This window comes from Carcharhinus amblyrhynchos, chromosome 12 (assembly GCF_965287045.1).
Source record: "Carcharhinus amblyrhynchos chromosome 12, sCarAmb.v2.hapA, whole genome shotgun sequence".
Lineage (NCBI taxonomy): Eukaryota > Metazoa > Chordata > Chondrichthyes > Carcharhiniformes > Carcharhinidae > Carcharhinus > Carcharhinus amblyrhynchos.
The window spans coordinates 54547761-54572995 of record NC_137335.1 but is presented as its reverse complement, the minus strand read 5'-3'; the positions used below and the strand labels follow the sequence as shown (position 1 = coordinate 54572995).

Sequence of the window (25235 nt, the reverse complement as noted above, 5' to 3'; positions counted from 1 at the left end):
AATGCGTTGGTGATGACAAGACCCCTCATAACTTTAACAATTAACGTCTCCACATTATGAGACGCAAACATCTATGGAAAAATAAAAGAGACTTATATTTTAAAAATCAGACTTTTGATGTCTGGTTTACATCTTAAGATATTTCCGGACAGCCCACTCAGAAACAAGACTGTCTAATCCAACACTGGACGGGTGGCAACAACGGCAGCAGGAACTAGGAAGTTCCACAAAAGGACAGCTGAGACCATTTGAGAAAAGAATGTTGTAATATTGTAGTACATTCCACAGGGAAGACAGCTGGAGCTGTGAAAATGAACCACGATTAAAAAAGAGGAAAGCACAGAATAAAAGCAATTAAATGGTCTGCTAAGAAAATGGCAATGGGCTTGCTGTGTGATCTGTACTACTGGCTTTCGTTCAATTCAGGGACAACTGGAAGGCTGAAGAGTTAAGAGTCTGGTCCTGCAATTGTTCAGCCAAGTGTTAGTATGGCGAGACAGGACACACATGCCTCCATTATACTTGTTCAGAGTTGGGATCAGTTCATGCCAATGTGCTGCACACATGCAATACCTTTTCCACTATGTGTTGGATGTGCGCGCCAGAACTGACTGTCTGGACCTATTTTAATCTTGGTAAGTGACTGGCAAATGATTGAAGGGCCCAGAAACTGAATGTAAGCAGATACGTGCACCTTCAGTGAAAACAAGTGCTGCACTTATTTCAAACACTTTTCCAATTGCTCCCCTACAAGCTTTAGAATACATTGAGAAACTAGTGGAACAATAATCCTAAGCAAAGCTACTTATAAACCTCCCCAATTAATGTGACCGGAGCCATTGCAGAACATTGAAAAGAAGAAAGCAGAAAAGGCTTTGCGTTTTCATAGTGCCTTTCCCAGCATCAGTGCACCCCAACACACTGGTGAGGTACTCCAGAAAAGTAGTCAGTATTTTAATGTTGGAAAATTGACACCAAGTTGGACAGAGACTGTATGTTTGAGTGCATGTGAGAGCACGTAAGCATGTGTGTGCATCTGTAGTTGGGAGTTTCTGGTCCATCCATGGCAGGACCTGGAACAGGGGAATGCAGTGGCTCAGCTAAAAGTCCATTGACTTTCGGTTAGACCGAATTATCTCAATGGCGGGCAGCGCCAGAAAATTCTGCTTTTTCTATACACCCGTGTGTATGTGTGTGTCTATTTGTGTGTGCGTGCGTGAGTCTGTGCATGTGAATGCCAGTGTGTGAGCATGTATGTGTGTGCACATGTGTGTATGTCTGAGCGTGTGTCTGCATCTGTATGTGTTTGTCTGAATGTGTGTTTGTGTGTGTGCATGTGTGTTTGTATATCTGAATATGTATCAGCATCTGCATGTATTTATGTTTATCTGTGTGTGAGTATATGTGTGTGCATTTGTGTTTGTGCGTATGTATGTGTATGTCTGACCGTGTGTCCACATCTGCGTATGTCTGTGTGCATGTGTTTGCCAGTGTGTAACCATGTGTGTGTATGTCTGAGCATGTGTCAGCATCTGTGTGTGTGTGGGCCTGTGTGCATGTGTTTGTCTGTGTGTGAGCATGAGTTTGTGTGTGTGTACATGTGTGTTTGTATGTCTGAGCATGTGTCAGCATCTGTGTGTGTCTAATGCCAGGGAGTCTGGCAGAAGCATGGAAGAAAATAGTGAAAGTTTTTAGGATGTCTGTCGGTTGACTATGATATGATTAATTTTCACACACATTTGGCAAAAGCAAAATTTCATAACCCCTAGTCTAAATCAAAATCTAATATGGGCTAAATGCCCAGTCATTAACACTGTAAAATTGTTACCATTTTGTAGTGGATTTTTAAAGTAAACTAAAAAGCTTGCAATTGGCACTTTATGCACTTGCTGGCTGTAATAGTGTACAAAGAACTGGAATTGTTTTGAAATTCAATCCATAGAAAAATATTCTCAGAAATTTGGGATTTGAGTCTAATTTGTATGAAGGACACAGCTGCACTATGAACCCGTAGCTAAAGGGAAAGACATTTGGTCGATATATCAAAGCTCAAAGACAGAGGGAACAAGCACGCAAGAGAGAAAGCAGGCAAAGTGAAAGGTATTAGATCCTCATAGAATTCCTGTGGCTTGGGCATATCTTCTGGAATTAGTAGACACGAGTTCTCCTTCCTGTTTCTCTGCAGAACACACACCTAGTCAGCTTACTACAAATAGTCAATCTGACTTCAATCAGTCTCTGACTGGAAGGCAACTTCCGTGTTTTCAGGGTGGTCGTGAACAGAAACTGAATAGAGACCTTCATGAGTAAATGGGGCCAATTTTGAGGATCCGAAGGCCCTGTTTGTGGTCGCAGACAGAGCATCCTGGACTGTGGAATCCACTGGAAGTTAGTTCTGCAGGTTTAACTTTTGCCCTGTCCTATTATAGAACTATGTCCGGACTGGCTGGTGGAAATTCCCGTCGGAAAACAGGTGGGGATTTCATTAAGGTTTTCATTAAGGGGTGTAGGTCACAGCTTTGTTCTCCAGCTTGTGGGCGCACTGGACACCAGATCCAATAACGCTGCCAGGGGTTCCAATGTTTCACCTCCGCCTCTTCAACAATTATTGAATAGAGCGTTATTATTTAACGGCTTAGAAAGGATTAATACCAAATCTAAACCATTCCAAATTGACTTGGATGATAATCAGCCCCCAGTCCTTAGCACAGTCGGATTTAATTCAATCCCCCAACACTCAGTATTTATATTGGAAGCAAGACAAATAAATACATCCATCATATATTCCTGCTTCCTCCTTCACTTGTGTTACAGTTTGACACCTGCTGTATAAAATCTGCAATGGAAAACTTCTTACCTACGAAAAGGATTACTTACAGCACAATTGGCGGGTCGTCTCGCAATCAATAACCAGGTTTCTATGTGAATGCATGTGCACGTCAGCAAGTCAGGTATTTGCTAACGTGACAACACTTAAATAAATGATCCAAATGACTCTAGAGGACAGCTCAATATTGGCACTGGGATGATCTGATTAAATTCCTACGGATAATGACAACATGTGTGCTGCAATTAGGGAACGGTGGCGTGCCAGCTATTCAGCCACACAGAAAGTTAGAAACATTCAGAGGGCATGCTGAGCTTGTGACAATGGTGACATTTATATATAGTAGAGCCTATTTGTATGTGAGTAAATTTACAATGGGTTAGAACAGTTTACTGGTTTTTATCTTTCATTCAATTAGTGTGTGCATGGTAACGGAATAAATAACAGAAATATTTTCCCACTAAACACTCTCTGTTAGACCATAAGGGAAAAAAAACTTGATCTGTGAGGAAGGTGATAAGAACATCGCCATAGCTTAACTACATGCAAAGTTAATAAAGATACTTTAATTCTATCTGGAACATCACACTAACACCATCTTCCTTTGAAATCGGCCACATTGTCACCCATGGGAAGGAAATGTCAAAAAGAACATTGCTTCTATACAAAGGGACGGTAGGATTTCTTTCCTTCACCATGACAGTGTTAACTCTCTGCAGAGCTTCTGCCCACCACCAACCCAAATCTGCCAGTTTCCTGTTGGGGATCATTAGATTTTCATTGCAAGACCCAGCAGGAAGTGCGAGCCTATCAGTGGTTGGCCAGGGAATTTAAGATTGTGTTGTAGCAGGACGGCTGTTGCAGCACAGGAAGGGGTGGGGGATAGCACAGGACCCCGGAGACTGACCCAACACATTTAAGATTGAGGCATTGAACAGATAAGGCACTGGAGGGAAAGGATGTCATTACAAGTCCTTCTATCTCTTTTCCAAATAATGCGGATCCTTTCCACAGCTGACCCAACCCTATCGCCACCTTTCCTTGGAGGCAGCAGAAAGAGACCCAGGTATCAGTAATATCTGGCTAAGATGTCCCTTCCTCCCACTGCCGCCATGACCACTTGCATGTAGTAGGTCATGAAAGAATTTTCAACTGGAATTCTGTTGGGGTTAGAGGCAAGACAATTCAATAATACATCAGTCGGCATCAATGCCCCATTCCTCTCAGTCTCTACTATTATCCCACCCCATTTCAAGGAGGATTACAGAAGAGATTCCAGTTTACACCATGTTAGCTACATAGCCTGCAGCAGCAACAAGCCAGGATCATTTTGCATGGTCTATCCGTGGAGCACCACCCTGCTACCAGAGATCAACTAGCTTACACAAGTCTTCACATTCCATGCTTTTCCATTTTAGATGTATAGATGTTTATCTTTGAAAGGGGCAGCAAGGTGGCATAATGGATAGCACTGCAGCTCATAGCGCCAGTGACCTAGGTTCAATTCCAACCTTGGGTCACTGTCTGTGCGAAGTTTGCACGTTCTCCCTGTGTCTGCGTGGGTTTCCCCTGGGTGCTTTGGTTTCCTCCCACACTCCAAAGATGTGTGGGTTAGGTGGGTTGGCTGTGCTAAGTTGCACCTCGGTGTCAGGGGATTAGCGTAGCAAATGCTTGGGGTTATGGGGATAGGGCCTGGGTGGGATTGTTGTTGGTGCAGGCTCGATGGGCCAAATGGCCTCCTTCTGCACTGTAGGGATTTTATGGAATGAGCATTTTTACTGTCTAATTTTTGATGAATATATTTCCCCAACTAAGCCCCCATTTTCTCCTACCTCCTTGCCTGTTCCACAGGGTGGATGTGAATGGTTTAGGCTGCAGGAGTTTTTAACAAAATGAATTGGCAAAATTCTACTGGGCCTCGCCTGAACTGAATTTTGTGTGGAGCTTTTTATCGAATGAAACCCACCAACAACGAACAATGTGCTCCCAAAGACAACAATCAGCTAAAGGGGCTCACCAAACCTTTCAGCCTCCTGATTTGGAGTCAAGAGCTTGGCTTCTTATATTACTGGCTGGCCTCATACATTCCATATCTCAAGAAATAGCAAGGCTATCAGCTTTACTGCATGTGCTTTGGGAAATCATTACTTTTAAAGAGTAGATAAGGGTAGCAATGCCAAGCTAAGCAAAATGCTATTGCCTGCAGCTTAAGATAACTGCAGAATGTAGCCGTAAGCTAGTATCAATTCAAAGTGGCCAACAGGCGCCTTTCTAGATTATATTCATGTTGTGACTATACATGATCCAATACAATGTAGTAGGTAGAAGCTTCTTCATTTCCCACAGTATAATGCTGCAGTGTCAGCAATTGCTCCCCCCTGCTAAGGGAGAGCTAAAAGTTCAGATCTAACACGACCATTTAAGGCTGAGACTCTTGGGACAATATATTTTATTCCTGATCAAATTTTCAGAATGAAAATTACTACCACTTGCTCCCCTCCACCTCCCCCCACCAACCTTCCAAGAATTACATTAGCATTTTTATTTGATTTTATGAGGAGATTGTTTTGTGAAAACAAACTGAGAAGTGCGAAGAATGCTGCTGCTTCTGGGAGGCCATGGCCCACCCTCATATCTCTCCTTTCCATCAGATAGAAATCATCACTCTCAGGTGCTTTTCTCTTGCCATCACTAAAGGGGCATTTATTAAGGGAGGTATTCTTCGACTATTCTGGTACAGCTGTCGGTGGTATTATTTACATAATTCAATTTTGGCAGATTGAAGCAAATCTTTCCTGCCTTCCCAAGAAAAGAACGTGGATGCCACTTGCCTTGTATTTTGTGAAAATAATGGCCTCCTGAAAACATATAATTACAGAGACAAGCTATTTTTGAATGTATAAGATTTCAGAATGAGACAGCACCATATTTATAGGTTGTTCAAGAGCATGTTCTGGGGAGAAACAAGTTAGTCTCCACTAATCAATGACTGACTGAATTGACATACTTGTTTGAATAGAAACTCTTAATTTATAGGTTAAATTTTACTCATACAACTGCATTTACATAAGAGCCAATCAGTAATGCTTTGTTGATAAAAAAAATCTAGTTATTGCAATGCACTGTGTTACAGCACATAAATAATGCTGTACTATTTCCACATATCTGGATCTCCATATTCCTTTATATTAACTGGAGTACTAGAGATTAAAAATGGCAAATATTGAAACGATTCTTCTCCCTGGCTTCCTCTGAACATAGAACATAGAACACCACAGCACAAACAGGCCCTTTGGCCCACAAGTTGCACTGATCATATCTCTACCTACCAGGCCTAACTATAACCCTCAATCCCATTAAATCCCATGTACTCATCCAGAAGTCTCTTAAAAGACCCCAAAGAGTTCGCCTCCACTACCACTGACGGCAGCCGATTCCACTCACCCACCATCCTCTGAGTGAAAAATTTACCCCTGACATCTCCTCTGTACCTACTCCCCAGCACCTTAAACCTGTGTCCTCTTGTAGCGAGAGGACTGCTGGTAGAACAATCCAATCACTGGAGAAGTAGCCCAGAAGTCAGTCAGAAAATATCTCATTTGGATCAGAATCCCATTTGTGTTCCTGATATGGGGTGGGAGAGTTGGGGGTGGGGAGAGGGAACAAAAAGAAATATTTTCTTGCACAAAGATTGGGCGGCACGGTGGCGTAGTGGTTAGCACTGCTGCCTCACAACGCCTGGGACCCGAGTTTGATTCCTGGTTTGGGTCACAGTCTGTGCAGAGTCTGCACCTTCTCCCCCTCTCTGCATGGGTTTCCTCTGGTGCTCTGGTTTCCTCCCACAGTCTGAAAAACGTGCTGGTTAGGGTGCATTGGCCATGCTAAATTCACCTCAGTGTACCCAAACAGGTGCTGGAGTGTAGCAACGCGTGGATTTTCACAGTAACTTCATTGCAATGCTAATGTAAGCTTACTTGATATATTAATAAGTAAATAAACTTCAACTTAAAAACTGCCAGGCTCCTGGAACTGTTGGACTAGTCAGAGGAGCAGCATCACTGAAGCCTCAGAGTCTGATCAGGAATCGTGGGCACTGCCAAGGCAGGCCGTAAAGCTCAGGAGCGCCTCAGCATGGAGGCTCCTTTAGGCAGGTAGTAAAAACAAATACACTTTGGACCAGTATTCTTATTTTGCAGTTCTAACTGTTTTCTCATTCAACTTAATATTTAGTCATTTAGTAGTGTGTGTGTGTGGTGATGGTGATGGTGGTGGTGGTGGTGGGGGCGGAAGCAAGGGGGGGCAAGAGTGGTAGGAGGGGAAACTCCTCAGGGTGGGTTCATTGGGGCTGAGAGGGATTTCTTTCATGCTGGCAGCCCCTTTGTTGGGCCATGGAACTTGCTGTTCTGAGGATGCCCGGGTGAGAAGGCTGTCTCCATGGAGCTGATGAGGCAGGGACGGCTCAGCCATCAGTGTAATCCCAGCAGCCTGGCAACATGAACTAGAACTGAGGCCTTGATTCTGCAAATTAGACGCCTGAGTCCGGAGTGCGGGCAACCACCCCACACTCAGACCCGCCTTCTGCTCGCCACTGGAAAGTCTCCCCCAGAAGGAAAAAAAAACAACAGTAAAATGGGAAAATGGAAATACTGGTCTGAGCTGCCTTGTTTGCTTTTGGGGCCCGACTGTAGGATGGTTCTGACGGAGCTCCCCCACCATTTTCTTGGCACCCCAACTCTGTCCTCACCACCAGGCCACCAATAGAATTCCGCCTATTAACTAACTTACATTTCTCTCTCTACGGATGCTGCCTGACCTGCTGAGTGTTTGCAGTATGTAAGGGGAGGCGGTGGTGTTGGATTAATCACTGGACTAGTAACCCAGAGACCCAGTGCAATGCTCTGGCAATCCTGGTTTGAATCCCACCAAGGCAGATGGTGAACTTTGAATTCAATAAGTATCTGAAATTAGAAGTCTCCTGATGACCATGAAACCATTGTCAATTGTTGTTAAAAAAAACCCCATCTAGTTCACTAATATCCCTCAGGGAGGGAAATCTGCTGTGCTCTCCGGTCTGGCCTACATGTGACTCCAGGCCCACAGCAGTGTGGTTGACTCTTAAATGTTCTCAGGGATGAGACCAGCCAGCAATGCCCACACCCCATGAACAAATAAATACAAATTTCCTGTTTTTGTTTGGATTTCCAATATCCGCAGTATTTTGCTCCATAGTTTTTTTTTGCTTCTTCGTGGGAATCTCTAATAGTTCTTCTGGAGAGGGGAAGGGCAGGGAACTTGCTCTGAGCCATCTGTAAATGATTTCACTACAAACAACCTCTCAGTGTGACTCTCTTGTGGATACTCCTCCCCTCCTGTTGTGAAGTGTGTGGGCTATATTCTCTATTTCCTCTTGATGGTCAGGCTAAGTTCAGGAATTTGCTAAGTGAGAAATTGAAGCCATTGATCAAGTTGAGTGGTAGGACAGGCCCGAGGGGGTTGAGAGGCTTACTCTCCATTGCTTTCTTCCTATTTGTCTGCATCCTGTTATCCTGTGGCACTGTCTACACTGCCACCAGGCCATGCCACCACTCTGCCAATGTGCCATCTTGGTGAATCCCTATAAAAGGATCTTGATGGCACAGAGTCCATCTGGCATTCAAACAAAGATTTAATTATATTCTCAACACCACCTCAGGAGATTTTCCAGTCTTCAACCTAAACATGGAGCTATGGTACTCCTGCACTGGCATAAGAAGACAGGGTTTAACTGAAACTATTAAACAGCTGCCCTAAGAAAATAACCAAATCCCACCATCTCTACCCATGGCTGATTTTCTTCAGGCTTGAACAACCCACAACAAAATACAAGGACATTAATTTTTATATTTGCAAAACAAACCTTTCCAAGTTTCTTTGTGAGCTTGTGCTTTTTAAAGAGAGCGTTCCTCGCAATATAAAGCACAAAGTTCAAGAAATACAATCTCCTATAGCAATGTTAGATTCCATAAACAGCAGAGAAAGCATGTGAAGCGTTCCCTCTCATACTCTATGGCTCCCTGCACAGTCATGAATGTATATAAAGCATGTCCTGTAAAGTTCTATCAGAAAAGCAGCATAATCACTGTAATGCCAATTTTCAGTGTAAAAGTTCAAGGAAATTCAGGAATAAATCACTTGCCGTTGCTTTCACCAATTTGCCTATTCAAAAGAACCTTGGCTGAAGATCTCTGTTGCTCAATAACCTTGCCCCACTCCCATTCCAGAGTGCAGCTTATGCAAACTTCTGAATTTATGCCAGTTCTGAATGGGCAGTAAATCTACTCAGGCACAATGGCCCCTCAGGTTTTATTTCTGGTGTTTCATGGCATTCTCAATGACGTTGTTTTAATCATTTCCTTTCAGTAAGGCATAAATATATGTTCTGTGTCTGTGACTGCATGTCCCAGGATTAAAATGATTTACACCGAATATTAAAAAAGCCCCATGCCTGTCAACTGCACATGTATGATGGTCTGATGATTTAAAGCATTAATGTTCAGGCATAAAGAGGAACTTTGAGAAGGAAGGTGGCCTTAGTTTGGTGGGTTCCTTGGCTCCTGATTGTTTAGTCTGAATTCCACTTGCTTTAAGTGTGTTTTTATGTTTCAGAGTGTGCTAATGAGGTTCTCAGCTGAAATCAGCCTAATTGTAGTGTGGTGTTATTTTTCGGAACTGCCAGGCTGATATATGGCTCTCTACCAATTAATAGCAGTGTAGGGTTCCTCTCTCACATTGCTGGCATGCACCTCCACAGTGCAGGTTGCTGTATCTGTTATTGTTCACTTGTGCTACATAATTCTCTGGTCAGCCACGTTCTTTCCTTTGAATGGTAATGCATCACCAAAGCACAAATGCATGTGGGTACATGCTGTACGTTGCTACTCCCTTCATTGTGGCTCTTTATATATACACAACAAATTCTTGGCAGGATACCTTCCAACAAGATGGAACCCACCAATGCAACTCAAAAAACTGCAGTGGGAACAAGGAGTCTAAAAAGGGGCAGAAGCGTTATAAAGGTGGGAATAAAGGCATCCGCTGGAGGCCCTGGTAAAAGATCTTCAGCAGCTGAATGTTTGGAGGGAGAGGAAATGATTCTCTCCCCCTACTGGTGTAAATGCTGAAGTGTCCTTTGTAACTGCTTTCTGGGACTTACAAGCCAGGATTTTACAGCTGCTCCTGCTGTGATAGAACATGAAATCCTGGCCACTGTCACCTTCCCAGTGGCCTTCCTGGAAATGAGGAAACCCTGCAGGTTCCTGGGCACCATTTTTTGATCATCATTTCATGTGGTAATGTTGCTGACACGGTAGGAACAGCCAGTGGGAAACAAGTGGTGGTTGTTGGGGGCAGTGGGGCTAGGCTTTCTGTTATTCTCTGTTTAGGGTGGAATCACAGAGAAATCCACACCTGCCCCCACCAAAACCCCCATCCATCCCCTTCCCCTACATTTACTGTGCTGTTATGTGTACATGGAATTATGAAGTTGGAAGAAATGCAGTGTATGTTATTGCACACAGTAAGAGATAGTTACTTGCCAGCTAATTATCGGAACAGTGGAATAGGAGTAGACCATTCAGTCTCTCCATCCACCTGCCTTGCATCTATAACCTGTTTTAAGTCTGAGATTGTTAGATTTTTCTTAAGTAAGGGTTTCAAGGGATATGAAAACTTTCAAGACTGAGGTTGAAAGTTACAATTTTGGCATCCACAGACTTGGAGGTAAAAGAGTTCCAGTTTCTACCACGCTTTGTGCAAAGCTATGTTTCCTAATTTCACTGCTAAATGCCTTGGCTCTAACCTCATGTCCCTTTCTCATGGATTCTACCACAAGTGGAAATACTCCTTTTCTAACCTTTCAAAATCTTTCATCATTTTAAAGAAGCTTTTCACCCACCCTATCAAATTATTTTCAACACTTTAAGTCCCTTGATTAAGTCAACTCTCAATCTTCTACGCTCAATGGACAGGACCTTCCAGCAGATGGGATCTTCCAGTCTGGCTGAAGTCAATGGGCATTTGGATGACTCGCCTTGTTTTACAGTCCTGGCCTGCAGAGACAGGGAATAAAATTCCACCCAAGGAAGTACAAACACATGGCTGAATTCTAAGGCTCCACTGATGCCAAGAATGGAAACGATGGGGCGCAAAACTTCTAAGGCCAGCCAGCATGCTGATATCCTGATCTCATTCCCGACATCATTTTGGCTAATGTGGGCATGGCGCCTGGGAAGACCATCCACTTCCATGAGGCAGGGTGGGAATTAGGTTCATTAGGCTCAGTCTTGTTGGGCACACTTTAAGGAGGCTGACTGGGATTTCCCAGTTTCCTGCTTCCCAACATGTCAGGGGCAGATCAGCTGCCTGGAGGCTGGCACCCTGCCGCAGGTCAGAGTGTCAGCCCGCCTGGCAAGCCTAAAGGCCCTCCCTGCCTGCAGGAGGCAGTCAAAGGTTGCCCTGTAGTGCGTTCCCTCAGTACACAGTCCTGGACTTTGGTTGTCAACAACTCTGCACCAGAAGACCTGAAAAAAGGTGGCCTTTTCTCCATTGCCGACAGGTCTGAAATTTTAGAGAGGTAAGGGAGGCACTGGACCCCCTGTCCACTCTTGGGTCCATTGAGGCCCTGAAGTGACCAACCAATGCCTGCTTAAGGGCCTCACCCCACCACTGCTGATATCTTACCAGTAGTGGAGGGAGATATGTGCCATGTGGGAAGACTGGCAACTTCAGCACAGTGGGCTGGTGTTGGGCAACTGGGGGTGGACCTCCTGGGCCTATCGGAGGTTACACACGCGCCCGCCCTCAACAAAGGTCATCCGCCTCTTTATCTCCCCCCGCTGTCTCTTGAATCCAACCCCCAACCCCAAGAGGCTAACAAGCTTCAGTGAGACCTCTGACCCTAGACTCCTCTCTGTGACAGGACTGCCTATATTTCCAGCAGCAGCCACTACTGGAGGATTTCCTCCCAGTAAAGGGGTGACTTAAAGTAATTGACACTGCTCCTAGCACTAAATTCCTGCACAGTAGCTATCAGGATTGTAGGTAGGCCTCTCCAATTTGCCAGGGCACCCCATAAAATCCAACCCTCCATGTCTCTTTTCAACTCCCAGCTCCCATGTGCACTGCTGAGTATACTCTGAACTACTTTCACTGTTAGCCTTGACATTCCTTTCAAGTTCCTTTCACTGATCTTTCTGCATGGAGTCATAAAGTCATAGAGGTTTACAGCATGGAAACAGGCCCTTCAGTCCAAGTTGTCCACGCCGCCCAGTTTTTACCTTTAAGCTGGTCCCAATTGCCCACCTTTGGCCCGTATCCCTTCATACCAACCTTACCCATGTTACTGTCTAAATGCTTTTTAAAAGACAAAATTGTACCTATCCCTACTACTACCTCTGGCAACTCATTCTGGACATTCGTAACCCTCTGTGTGAAAAAATTGCCCTTCTGGACGCTTTTGTATCTCTCCTCTCTCACCTTAAACCTACGCGCTCTAGTTTTAGACTCCCTACCTTTGGGAAAAGATGTTGACTATCTAGCTGATCTTTGCCCCTCATTATTTCAATGACCTCTATAAGATCACTCCTAAGTCTTCTAAGCTCCAGGGAAAAAAGTCCCAGTCTATCCTGACTTTCCCTACAACTCAAACCATCAAGTCCTGGTAGCATCAACTGTGCATTCAACTTCTTCAGCCCTGGACTCCGTAATTCCCTCTCTACACTGCTCTATCTCACTGCTCAATCTCTCTTCCCTCTTTAAAGATGCACCTTAAAACCTACTTGCGAACACCTTCTTACATAGCTCAGTATGAATAATGCTTCTGGAAAGCAGCTTTTTAAAAAACTATATTAATGGTATTACATAAAGTCAAGTTGTTGATGGTATTGTTGTTCATATCCCTTAGTTGTTTTGATGGCTCTTCCAACTGTAGCTTGTTTTGTGTTTGATTAAAGCTCTTTGATATTTGATATTATAGCTTCCTTATTCCTTGATTTTCTGCATTGATCCATGAAAATGGGCTTGTGCTGATAGTAGCAACAACAACTTGCATTTATATAATACCTTTTGTATTATGGTGTCACTGCTGAGCAACATGTTTTATTATTGGTGCGTTTGATGTCTCAATTATGAGATCCTGAAATTTGTACTTTTAAACATAAACTATTTACCGTTAATCATTAACTACGTACAGATCCTAGATACTGCTGTCGGTCATGGTGCTGCTCCAAACAGGCTGGTTCATTATAGACTATTCTACCTGTCTATTACCATCTATTACTGTGTGACTCCATACATCATACCATGGGCAGTGCTATTTTCCAGTCCCTTGTTAACCCTTGCTGTACTGACCACCTTTACCTTACAATGGCATGCAGCCATGTACAACATCATACAACAATACCTTAAACACAAAGACATTTTACAAGGCTCTTCAAGGGAATTTCATCAGACAAATAATAATACACAAGTGTAACAGCTACACTGATATAATCAATGACATTAAAACATACCACCATTTCAGATATGTTCAGCTTTATGTTCGACAGAAATGGGCATAATTCAAATCCATCATAATACTAATATTCTCACTTGAAACACCAAAAGTGGGAGTAATACCGACAGCCTATTTTCAGATAATAGTATAGCACCTACAACCATAGAAAATTTAATGTAGCTAAAATTCAAATGTGATCAGAGTATCATAAAGAAACCATTCAAAATATTCCTCTCCCTTGGGCAGTTACAGTTCTCCTTCTAATAGAGAAATTACACTCTCAATATCATATTCGTCACGGCTTACAGCCTAATAGGTAAATCATATTTAACAGACTTAATGTAACTCGTTCTTTCTGCTGAGTAAATTGTTTAATACTGTAGGGAAACCATATTAAATTGGTTAAATGACAGCATCCTGTGGACATCGATACTGATCTAGAAAACTCAGAAATGTTGAATTTATAATAAATGTAATGAATAAAATTCATAAACTCAGGAAAGCTGACACAGCCCCACGAGCTGAAAATACATGTTAAAATCAAGAGCAAGAAAGAACCTGGGATACAGGTTTATACAGTAAGAAGTCTCACAACACCAGTGTTGTGAGACTTCTTACTGTGTTTACCCCAGTCCGACGCCGAAATCTCTACATCATACAGGTTTATAGCCAGCATTATTGCTTTACAATCTTTAAATCGTTCTTGTTTTAGTGCATTTGATTTCAGCATTTTTAACAATGCTTTAGTGCAGCCACATTTTATCATTCAGATCCTTTATCCATGAAGACAAAACCTAAAGGGGATGATCTTACCTTCTCGTTCTGCTGGTTGATGGGTGGAACGAGTTGGTAAGATCACACGAGAGGCAAAAATTGGGGTGCTGCCCACTTTCTTGCCTCTCGCCATCTTATCTGGCCTGGATTTTCCACAGAATATTATTTAAATCTATTTAAATTTGGATTTAAATATTATTAGCGAGCTTGGGATGCAACCATCCGGGTTCACATACCTTGGCGGCCTTACTGGTGAAAGTCCTCACCAGTAGGGATCATGTATGGTCACCATCAATGGGGACCTGTCGTGATGGCCTCACCAGTCGGACTGGAGATCATTGAGGCCCCCCAGAAGGTTGGGGCAGGGGTCCGTAACCCTTGGGCAGTGCCAGTCTGGGATTTGGCAATGCCCAATGGGCACTGGGTGGTGTCAAGGGATGGGGGCTGAGGAGTCAGAGCTTAAGAGGATGGGCGTGGGATGGATAAGATAGGGCCTAAGGGGAAGCAGGCAGAGGGAAGCTGTATACTCTGCAATGGGGATTGGTATGGGCAGAGGAAGCTGCACAATCTGTAACAGGTCAATGGCGGGGGTTGGCGATCAACCGGGTTGGGAGAGGGGGTGGGTGGTGGAGGAGGTGACCAGGTTGGGGCGGGGGGGGAGGGTGAAATTGACTGGGCTGGGGAGGCTGCAATCGACTGAGGGTGGGTGGAGGGGATGGAGTGATATCTAGGGAAGTTGGGGGGACGGGGGTGGTTAATTAGCCAAGGAGGCCAGTGAATTCGGTGGGAAGGAGGCAGTTGATATCCAGGGGTGGGGGTGGGGGGGCGGGGTGGGTAGTTTAAAGATGTCTGACTGATATCTGTTCCATTGCACAAAACAGAGAGATCTGCGCATGCACGATTGTGCACCCTACTGTGAGCAGCTGGCTTTCAGGTGAGCTTAGGCCCCATCCCCTTCCCCTAGTGGTGGGGAACACATTGTGTTTCATTCTTTGCTCAGGGTGGCATAAGATTGGACTTATGGCCTCACCGGAAAAATGGATCTGAATCTCTCCCATTTTCACACTCGTTCGGGCCTTTGAATTTTTTTTAGTAAGATCGCCCCCAAATACTTTTGTCTATGCATAAAAACAATGGATCGTACTGAGAATGCTGTGAGACCTAAGCTTTTCGTAACTTAAGCTGCTGGTCTACCCAATATATTCACCACTTGTGTCGAGAAAAACCGAAGAACACAGAAATACATTTTGTATATTGGTGAAACAAAAGATTTTGTGATGGGACATATAGATACTTACTTAGCTCTGGGAGCAAAGTCTCCCCCTCTCCCCCCACCCTCCAACAAATATTTCAGTTTTTCTCATTCTGTTCCTTTATTTTGAACTGGAAGCTACTTCAGCCTTTGAAGACAGAACTAACTGATTCTTGAAAGGTTACAAGTATTTTAAGCAATGCCAAGTTACAACTGTCTCTTCATGTTTGAGCATAACACAGTAGATTGCTGACTCACATTAACACCAGGATGACTTTTCCCACAAGAACAGCAGATCATGAAAACAGAACCAGCACTGAAATGCTGAAAATGCTATGAATTCTAAGCTCGTAGAACCTGGATCATTAATTGAAAAGAAATGTCGAGTCCATGCTAATCCCTTCTCCCGTCAGCTACCAAAGGTTGTGCTGAACAATCTTGGGATCCCCGTGTTCTCCCAAACTCTGCACGTGGTGTATATTTTTAGCGCTGCTAGGATGTTCTGGGATGATTGTGCCAAAATACCTATAACACTTAAACATGAAATTTCAATATTTGACATGCATGTTTGCAAAGCACAGTGTTCCTCGATTAAGAGCCCTCCCCTTATGTAAACACTTACATCATAGAATCCATTAATCATCGAGTCCCTACAGTGCAGAAGGAGGCCATTTGGCCCATCAAGTCTGTACTGACCACAATCCCACCCAGGCCCCATTCCCGTAACCCCATATATTTACCTGTTAATCCCGTGACACTAGGGTCAATTTAACATGGCCAATCAATCTAACCCACACATCTTTGGACTGTGGGAGAAAATCGGAGCACCCGGAGGAAACACACGCAAACACGGAGAGAATATGCAGATTCCACACAGACTGTGACCCAACGCCAGAAACGAACCCGGGTCCCTGGCACTGCGAGGCAGCAGTGCTTACTACTGTGCTGCCACATCGCTCTTAAAGATTATATAATAAATGAAATGGTTCATTATACCCATGTCCAGCAATTACTGAACATTAAAGCTATCAGCAAATAAAAAGAACATTAAATATAATAACCCTTTTTGAAAAATGAAAAACTACCTGATAAAGTTCTATCCGTTGTTCCTCTACTTTTGCCTTTGGGTTCTGTAAACGAAACACTCTGAACTCTGCCTTCACCAGGTTCGAAACATTTTTCTCCATTGAAGTGACGTCTAAGTACACACGTCTGAAGTATGGGTTATATTGTTGGGATGGGATGACATCTACATGGAAATGTACAGAGCAATGACAAGTCAGTGTATCAGCCAAGATCAGCAAGCATAGTAGTAAAAACAGCTGAAGCCAGAGTGTAAATTAATAGATTCAGTCAGTGTTCCCAGACAGTCCCATATAAATATAATGAAGTCTATGACCCCTGCTCCAAGGTTTCATAAGCAATTAGTTTAAGTGTAAATCATTAAATTATGATATTTTCCACATTCCCTAAACCTGGCATTATTCAATAACAACTTGTTTCAGAGGGTAACAAAGCTTCAGGTTTCTATGCTCTGACAAAGGATCATCTAGATTCAAAACGTTGGTTCTATTCTCTCCCCGTGGATGCTGTCAGACCTGCTGGGATTTTCCAGCATTTTCTGTTTCTGCTTCAGGTTTCTATGTAGGGTAAGCGTTCTATTTGTCTGCTCTTTGGAGCTGTAAGATGAAGTGTTACTATGATAACACTGTAACGGAAGTGCTGACACACTCTATTCCACACAATTTTGCTTTAGAATTTGTAAATGACTCTCTTATATTGCCCTTCTGGGGCACACTCAGCTAGATTCTGTAGACAATGTACCATAATAACTAACGAGGATATTAATAAAACATTTGCTTTGATGAAACTGGCAAATGAATAATTTACTTTAACAGTAGAGACACAAAAAACTTCCACCAAATTTATCCACATTCTGCAAGGTATCAGGCATTAGCATAAGAGCATTAAAGAAAATATTATGTATCAAATGGTATGGTTGAAATGACGTAAAAGGCTGTAACCTAACCTCAGGGGTTCAGCTGAGGTCCCTGAGCACCTCAAGGGCCTGAAGTGTTCTTGCCACTTATGCTGTTATCTGGGTTCTTTAATTAAATAACTACCTTGTTACAACCATGTATCATCCTACATACATATGTTCAGGGTGGCACGGTGACACAGTGGTTAGCACTGTTGACTCAAAGCGCCAAGATCCTGGGTTTGATTTCCACCTTGGGTTAGTGTCTGTGTGGAGTCTGCACATTCTCCCTGTGTCTGCATGGGTTTCCTCCATGTGCTCCAGTTTCCTCCCACAGTCCAAAGATGTATGGGTTAGGTAGATTGGCCACGCTAAGTTGCCCCTTAATGTCAGAGAGGCTAGCCAGGGTGAATACATGGGGTTATGGGGATAGTGCCTGGGTGGGATTGTGTTCGGTGTAGACTCAATGGGCCGAATGGCCTCCTTCTGCACTGCAGGATTCTACGTTCTCTTTTCCCTTTATGAAATGGTTTGAATTAAAATTCATAGCATTAGTTTCATGGCTTCTTCCAGTCAGTCTTGCAATTTAATTCCATTTCCTTTTAGAAAAGACTTCAATATGTGGATGCGGAAAAGTTTCCCTGTGAGCCAAACGTGTCCCACCATCTGATTAGTGCTGATTTGTAATGATCACTGCAGTACTTGAATTATTTAATCATTAAAATCTCCTGGCAATTTTCAAAGGATACATGCATTAGAGATCTAAACAGCTCCAGTAATAGCAGATGTCTGTAAACATTTTTTTTAAAGTCAGCTACTCTTTGGGGTTGGATGCTGCATTCATTCATCATGTTATTCCTCTGGCTCTGGAGTTCAAAATCAGGCCGACCGGCTTCCCAGAGGTTCAGCAAGTACATCGAGAAGCTAAGCAGTTCAGGCTTGGAAAGTCCCAGACCTGATTGCCGGAATTTTACCACCTCCCTTGCCCAAGGCTCATAAGGTCCCTTCCAAGGCCAAAGGAGAAAGCCATTCTGTGAGTCTCATCCGCCCTGATTCTGGGGCAAGGTGTGCCAGTAAAATTGTGGCAGGTGCATTCTGAATGACCTGTTCTCTGCTGAGATGAGGGTAAAGGTAGTAGAGTTAGTATTGACACCCATGGGTTAGGTAAACTAGGGCTCACAAATTATCCAGTGGCCCCTATGTGTGTGTTTGTAAATATTAGTTGTAAATATTAGCTGAGGACAGGATCAGGCTTGGTTATGACACCTCTGATGTTCACTAAGCCCTTAACACTCAATGTCAAAGGTAATACATAAATAACAATCATTTGGGGTACGTTATTGAAAGATGATTGGAATTCATAGAACTGTACACAGTAGGGAGCCAATGCCTTTTTGAGGGAAGGGAATAGGAGGAAATTGAGAGTAAATACAACCCCATGCTTGACTACTGTCATTGCTAAACTAAACTATGTTTGTGCAGTCTCAACATACTTCTCAAAAAGTACACATGAAAAGAACTTCCCACACTCCAGCACAACACAATGCTGAATTGCCAGCTTCATTCCGAATCAAGAATTATGCAATCTTGCAACAAAGGTGTTTATCACTGGTAGCACAGGAGGTGCTGCTCTGAAGATGATGTTAGAAAAAGATTACAATTTACTTCCAGATGAGGAAGACCATTCTACCTTTTTTAATTCAATCCATTCTGGACTACCATACCTTCCCAGTGGCTGCATCTGGTTATTTCTCAAATCATTCCAAGGTTTCTTTTTACATTCCTCCACCAGAATCCCATTTCAAGATGTTCGTTACCCTTGAATTGGTTTGAACACGTGTGCTATTCCCACCATTTACTTTAAACTAGTATTTCAAAATAATCTTTCTCTGCTCTCATACATATCTCTATAATATTCCCCTTCAAATGCCTCCCTTTTAGGCAGAAAAGCCCCAGTGTCGTCAATTTTACTACGTAGCTCAGATCCATGAGGCTACAGATCAGCCTGCTGGCTCTTTGTTGCTTTTCAGGAATTCAATGGGAGGAACTTTCCCATCCCGACAGCCATGGGAGTTATAGCGGGTGGGGGGTGGACCATGCAAAGATCCGTTGACCTTGGGCAGGATTTTCCGGTTTTGGGGCAAGTGTAGCTGGAAAATACCAATCAATATCTTCCTCATTTATCAGTATTGATGACCGTACTCAAGATATGATCTGACCACAAAGCTGTATGGTTTGATAGTGACTTCTTCTGATTTCTATTCTATTGTCTAGGGTGTGTCAGTTGATTTCCAGCTTGACTTTTGTGAATTTTTACTCTGTTCAAATTGAACACTAAATCTACTAATACTTGGGTTTCTTTCAGTTTCATCCTCAGCTACTTACACACCATTGATGAATGTAAATCATCTATTTTCCTCCTTCTGTGCAACATTTTGTATTTGTCTCCATTACATTTTATCTGTTTTTGTTTAATCTATCCATGTTAGTTTGTTTAACTCATCCCAAAGTTTCTGGGTTTCATCACTGATTCCACTTCCCTTCTTATTTTGGTATTGTCTTGAAGCTTGACCAGCTTATAGTAGAATTTCTGAATTCAAGTCATTGGTGTGCATTAAGAACAGCCCTAACCCCACTGCTGAGCCTTGAGACTCTCCACTTAATGCGTACCCCTATTACCCTGATAGGACCCCTTTAAATAATACTTAAACATTTCCATTCCTCATCTGATTTCTCCTCTACACTCACGATTTCCCCTAAATCCTCACTGCATAGAGTTTAATTACCACGAGATTTATCAATGACCTTTTGGCATTCATAAAAATTCATTTGGAGGTTGTCACTTTGAAAAGAAATCAAGGGATTCAATCAGGCAGGATCCTGCTATGTTTCCTGCTGTTAATTGGACGCAGATAATCCTCAAGTCTGTTCCTGATAATTGTTTTGCACAGAATTGAAATAAGATTAATAGACTATCATTCCCTGCATCTGTTTTGCCACTGCTTTTGAAAATAGGTATTTTCCAATGAACTGATGTCTTCAGTGTCCAATCGCTCTCTCTACCTGATATTTGGTGCCTTTCAGATCTTCTCTCTCATTTCTCTCAGCATTCTGAAATAAGTATCAACTATCTCTGTGAATCTATTTGTTTTAAGCCCTTTGACCTTGTCTAAAACTTTCATCTCTGTTGTACTGAAAGTCCTGAATATTCTTTCTCTGAAGAGGCAATCTTGTTCCAAGTCTTTCTCTGTGAATATCTGGATCATTGTATCCAGACTTTTTACCCCTGGTTTAATGTAAAAAATTGACTTCAAAATCACAGTTACCAGTTATATACTGTTGTGGCTGTTGCACTTGCTACACCTCCCAAAGCCATTTCCTTAATAAGTAGCTGAATGGTTAAGTAGCTATTGCCATCTTCAATACAATAGTTGTCATGGACAATGTGCCCCAGGAATGTTACAACATCAGCCTATCTACTCACTGGAATAAACCTAATGTCTTATTCCACTTGTGCACTGCAAATCATTTTGCATCCTACCAATATGCATGTACAGAGGTGCACTATATTTTGGAGCAAATTGGGGCACTTAGGTGAAACAACAATTTTGATACACTTCATTTAATAGCAGTTTTGCACTTGACCTGGAAGTATATAATGCACCGCATGTGACAAAAGCAGAAAAATGGCCCTTTCTCAGGAGTAAAAGTCACAAGATCCAACTTTCCATCACATGCATGAAGCTGATCTGTGAATTGTTGAATCTTGAATATTTTAAATTAGAGATAAGAGAACAGATGAAACCAGTGTCATCATTTTTACCACGGTCTCTGAATGATATCCCTTAATGAGTTGACAGTCATTATGTTGCCCCAATCAAACTGAATGGATACTACACTGTAGAGTAAAATAAATGACCAGTGCCACCGTGCTGCCCTACCACTGCTGAGGTGGCATGGTGGCACAGTGGTTAGCACTTACAGCGCCAGGGACCCAAGTTTGATTCCCAGCTTGGGCCACTGTCTGTGTGGAGTCTGCATGTTTTCCTTGTGTCTGCATGGGTTTCCCCTGGATGTTCTGGTTTCTTCCTACAGTCCGAACGAAGTGCTGGTTAGGTTAAGTGCTGATTGGCTGTGCTAAATTTTCCCTCAGGATATCTGAACAGGCACTGGAGTGTGGCGATTAGGGGATTTTCACAGTAACTTCATTGCAGTGTTAATGTAAGCCTACTTGTGACTAATAAATAAACTTTACTTTTATTGAATGAGTCTGCAATGCTGACAGGAGAAGTGGGGGTGGAGGGTTGGGGGTTGGGGTGGGCACGGAGTATTTGCTGGATCTGTTTCCTCCTAAAAGCTACTAAGACTAGGCCAACTGAAATTCTCAAATATGGGATTGAAAGAATTCTTCAGGAATATCTATGGCCGAACTGTATTACGGGAGAAGAAACAAATGGAGTTGGGGATAAATGAGGAAGATACAGATCAGCCATGATCTAATTGAATAATGAATCAGAGTTGAGGAACTGATTGCCCTACCCCTGCTCCTATGTTCTGGTTTTAGTCCAGGTCAGGAATATAAGACTTGGATTGGAGTCATTCTTTACATTGATGGAATAATTTTTTTTGCTCCTGGCTGTAGATGCTGGTAGCCAGACAATGGGAGCCCCATCAGCAGCAATCTTTTCAAATGTGGGCTTTGAAATGCTTCCACACAAATCTTGGCATTGCCTACATTCTGGATCGTTTTCCATCATCAACAGAGTCCAGGTGACCTCAAAAGAAACTGGCCAATAAAAACAGCTGCAAGTGGCCAGGATTGCAAGTTTATCCAACCTCCATGAAATATGTTTTTGGATAAAGAGGTCACCATGGCAACACCTTTGGCTGACAGATGGTTTGGCTTGTTTTTACTAAATTGAAATTTAAAGCTACTTTTTGTTTCCAATACAGAGGGACGCACACTTAACCCTTTCAGGGTGGAACTTCAACATTCACTACTGAATTAGTCCTTTTCTGCTTAAAATTATATTTTGTTTCTTTTTCGCAGATAATTAGAGTTTAGGCGGATCATAAGTAAAAGTGAAATACCTCCACTTCCAGCTGAATGCCTTTAGCTTCTTGCCTCTTATGAGCGGCATGGTGGCACAGTGGTTAGCACTGCTGCCTCACAGTGCCATGGGGCCTGTGTTCGAATCCCAACTTGGGTCACTTTCTGTGTGGAGTTTGGATGTTCTCTCCATGTCTGCACAGGTTTCCTCCGGGTGCTCCGGTTTCCTCCCACAATCCAAAAGACGTGTTGGTTAGGGACATTGACCCGAACAGCGCTGGACCGTGGCGACTAAGGGAATTTCATGGTAACTTCATTGCAGTGTTAATGTAAGCCTTACTTGTGACTAATAAATAAACTTTACTTCGTCAGAAGATGCAGTGTTTGCTCTTTCCTCCCGGAGGTAGTAGCTCAAACATCAGCTCTGAATTCTAAGGTTAATGTCCAATGTGATGTATCGGTCTGGTGGATGTAAAGCCCTCCCAGATCAAATGGGCCTAGGGGGTCCATGAAGCCCTCCTGCCTCATGGGCTAAGTCCTCATATCAGCTGGTATAAAGGAAGCTTCTAGGAGACTACTTGGGGCCTCTTGTGACGGTTAATCACCCTGCAAATCCTTTCACAATTTTGCACCATTCTCCTCGGGCAGAGTGTACAAGAACAACTTTTAGTTAGATGAGCCACTAATTCATTGTATCTGGTGACCAACCAAACACAAAACAATAATTCTATCACCACATACAACATTATTAATTTCCATGCTCTCTGGTTGTGTTGTTGTGCTTCTGAAACTAGTTATAAGTACATGGGGGGGGGAAATGTTACCATTACAGTTCATCTTTCATAATTAACGTCTTCATTCAAAGGTGAATTGGGTGGATTTCTATCCAATATTTTGGCATTTGTCAGATGAGTGAATTGAGACATACAGTCATGCAGCTTAGGAGAAACAGGTAACTCTTGATCAATGACTCACAAAATGTTCTACCATTACTGATTTCCCTCCCCTCTTGCCTGGGTCCATAGCAGATTGATTGATAGAGATTATTTGCCTTGATAAGTCAAAGATTTTAATTTGTTGTATTGGACAACTATTGAGATAATAGGATTTGAACCAGATGGATTTCGGTCTTTTACATCCAGTAATTCCTATGTTCCAATGTTTGGATTTACTGCAAACATCAGACTCCTCCCTACATGATCAGCAAATTGGTTACCTATGTAGTGACATTGTTTTGCAGCTAGTTCTATTATGCTGAATGTTAGCAACCATGCTATTATTTTGGAACTGCCTGCTGTTAATCTCAATCCCTGCTTTGGAATTTTGAGTTTTATCCTGGTTTATTTCATCGGAAAAAACAGGAAGTTGTAATTTTATGTTTGGACGTGGTGCACAAAAGTGTGCATTCACCTTGAACGGGTTAAAGGAAGTTTGCTGTTATAGTGGTGTGTCCAATGTGCTATATCACGTGGTGGAGACACTGCCACTGTATTGTGCGGTGTTCCATGGACCACATGCTGAGTTCCAAGCATAGTCATGCTGCGAAGAGGATGATATATATCAAAATCAGGCATTTTATTCACTGCTAAACTGAGAGAAAAATTAAAGAGAAAATCATGCCGCAGCACTCATGCACTCAACGAGCGCTGGGCATCAGAGGGGCTGCAGGTAAGTGAAGGAAAGCACGGTGGCACAGTGTTGGTACTGCTGCCTCACAGCTCCAGGGACCCAGGTTTGACTCCAACCTTGGATAGCTGTCTGTATGGAGATTTTCCCCTTGTCTGCATGGATTTTCTCCGGGTATTTCTGTTTCTTCCCATAGTCCAAAGATGTAAGGGGTAGTGGATTGGCCTTGGTAAATGCACAGGGTTTCGGGGATAGGGCAGACATGTGGGTAAAATGCTCTGTCAAAGAGTCTGTGCAGACCCTGTGGGCCAAATGGCCTCCCCCTGCACTGCAGGGATTCTGTGATTCTATGAAGGGAATAAAGTAGGACACCAACGCAAACATTAAAAAATCTAGCATTTTTGTTGTACCAAATATCCACAGCCACAGTTGCACATCCTTATCTGCTACCACAGACTCTGTGAATCAAAGCTATCAAATGTTAGATCTCCAGAACTGTGGTTAGCACTGCTGCCTCACAGCGTCAGGGACCCTGGTTCGATTCCTGCCTCTGGTCACTGTCTTTATGGAGCTTACACATTCTCCCTGTGTCCATGTGGGTTTTCTCCATGTGATCCGGTTTCCTCCATGTGCAGGTTAGGTGGAGTGGCCATTCTAAATTGCTCTGTTGGAAAGTCAGTGTGGACTTGATGAGCCAAGTGGCCTCCTTCTGCACTGTAGAGAGTCTATGGTTTTACTACTTATCTTCTCAAGAATTTCTGGATTGTTTCAATCTGGTTTTGCTGGCAGAATTATCCTGTTCTGCCAATGTGGTTGCCATCCCCTTTGTGGATTCCCCAGCGCTGGAGGGTGTGAAAACAAGCTCCACTGACTGCGGCGGGACTGGATGCAGTTGAGGCTACTTTATTGAATGTTCTTAAGGCAAGAATAGATAAAGTTTTGAACAGTAAAGGAATTAAGGGTTATGGTGAGTGGGCGGGTTAAGTGGATCTGAGTCCACAATAAGATCAGCTACGATCTAATTGAATGGCGGAGTGGGCTCGAGGGGCCAGTGGCCTACTCCTGCTCCTACTTCTTATGTTCTTATTCTGGGGTTGTGCCGAATTTAGTGGAGTTTGAACAGCTCGCTGCATTTTCAGATGCAACGGAGCTGTAAACTTTCACCCTTAATGTGAACAGTGGAATGCCATTTTACCA

The 25235-nt window shown here is 43.0% G+C and overlaps 1 protein-coding gene across 1 annotated transcript in view; it reads right to left on the bottom strand.

Moving 5' to 3' along the window:
- The window catches only part of tgfb2 (transforming growth factor, beta 2), an 80283-nt gene that overhangs the window by 36725 nt on the left and 18323 nt on the right, over nucleotides 1-25235 (bottom strand). Inside the window, exon 2 of the mRNA XM_080200546.1 lies at nucleotides 16470-16633. Within this exon, the coding sequence (XP_080056672.1) occupies nucleotides 16470-16633 (164 nt within the window). The remainder of the gene's footprint in view (nucleotides 1-16469; nucleotides 16634-25235) is intronic.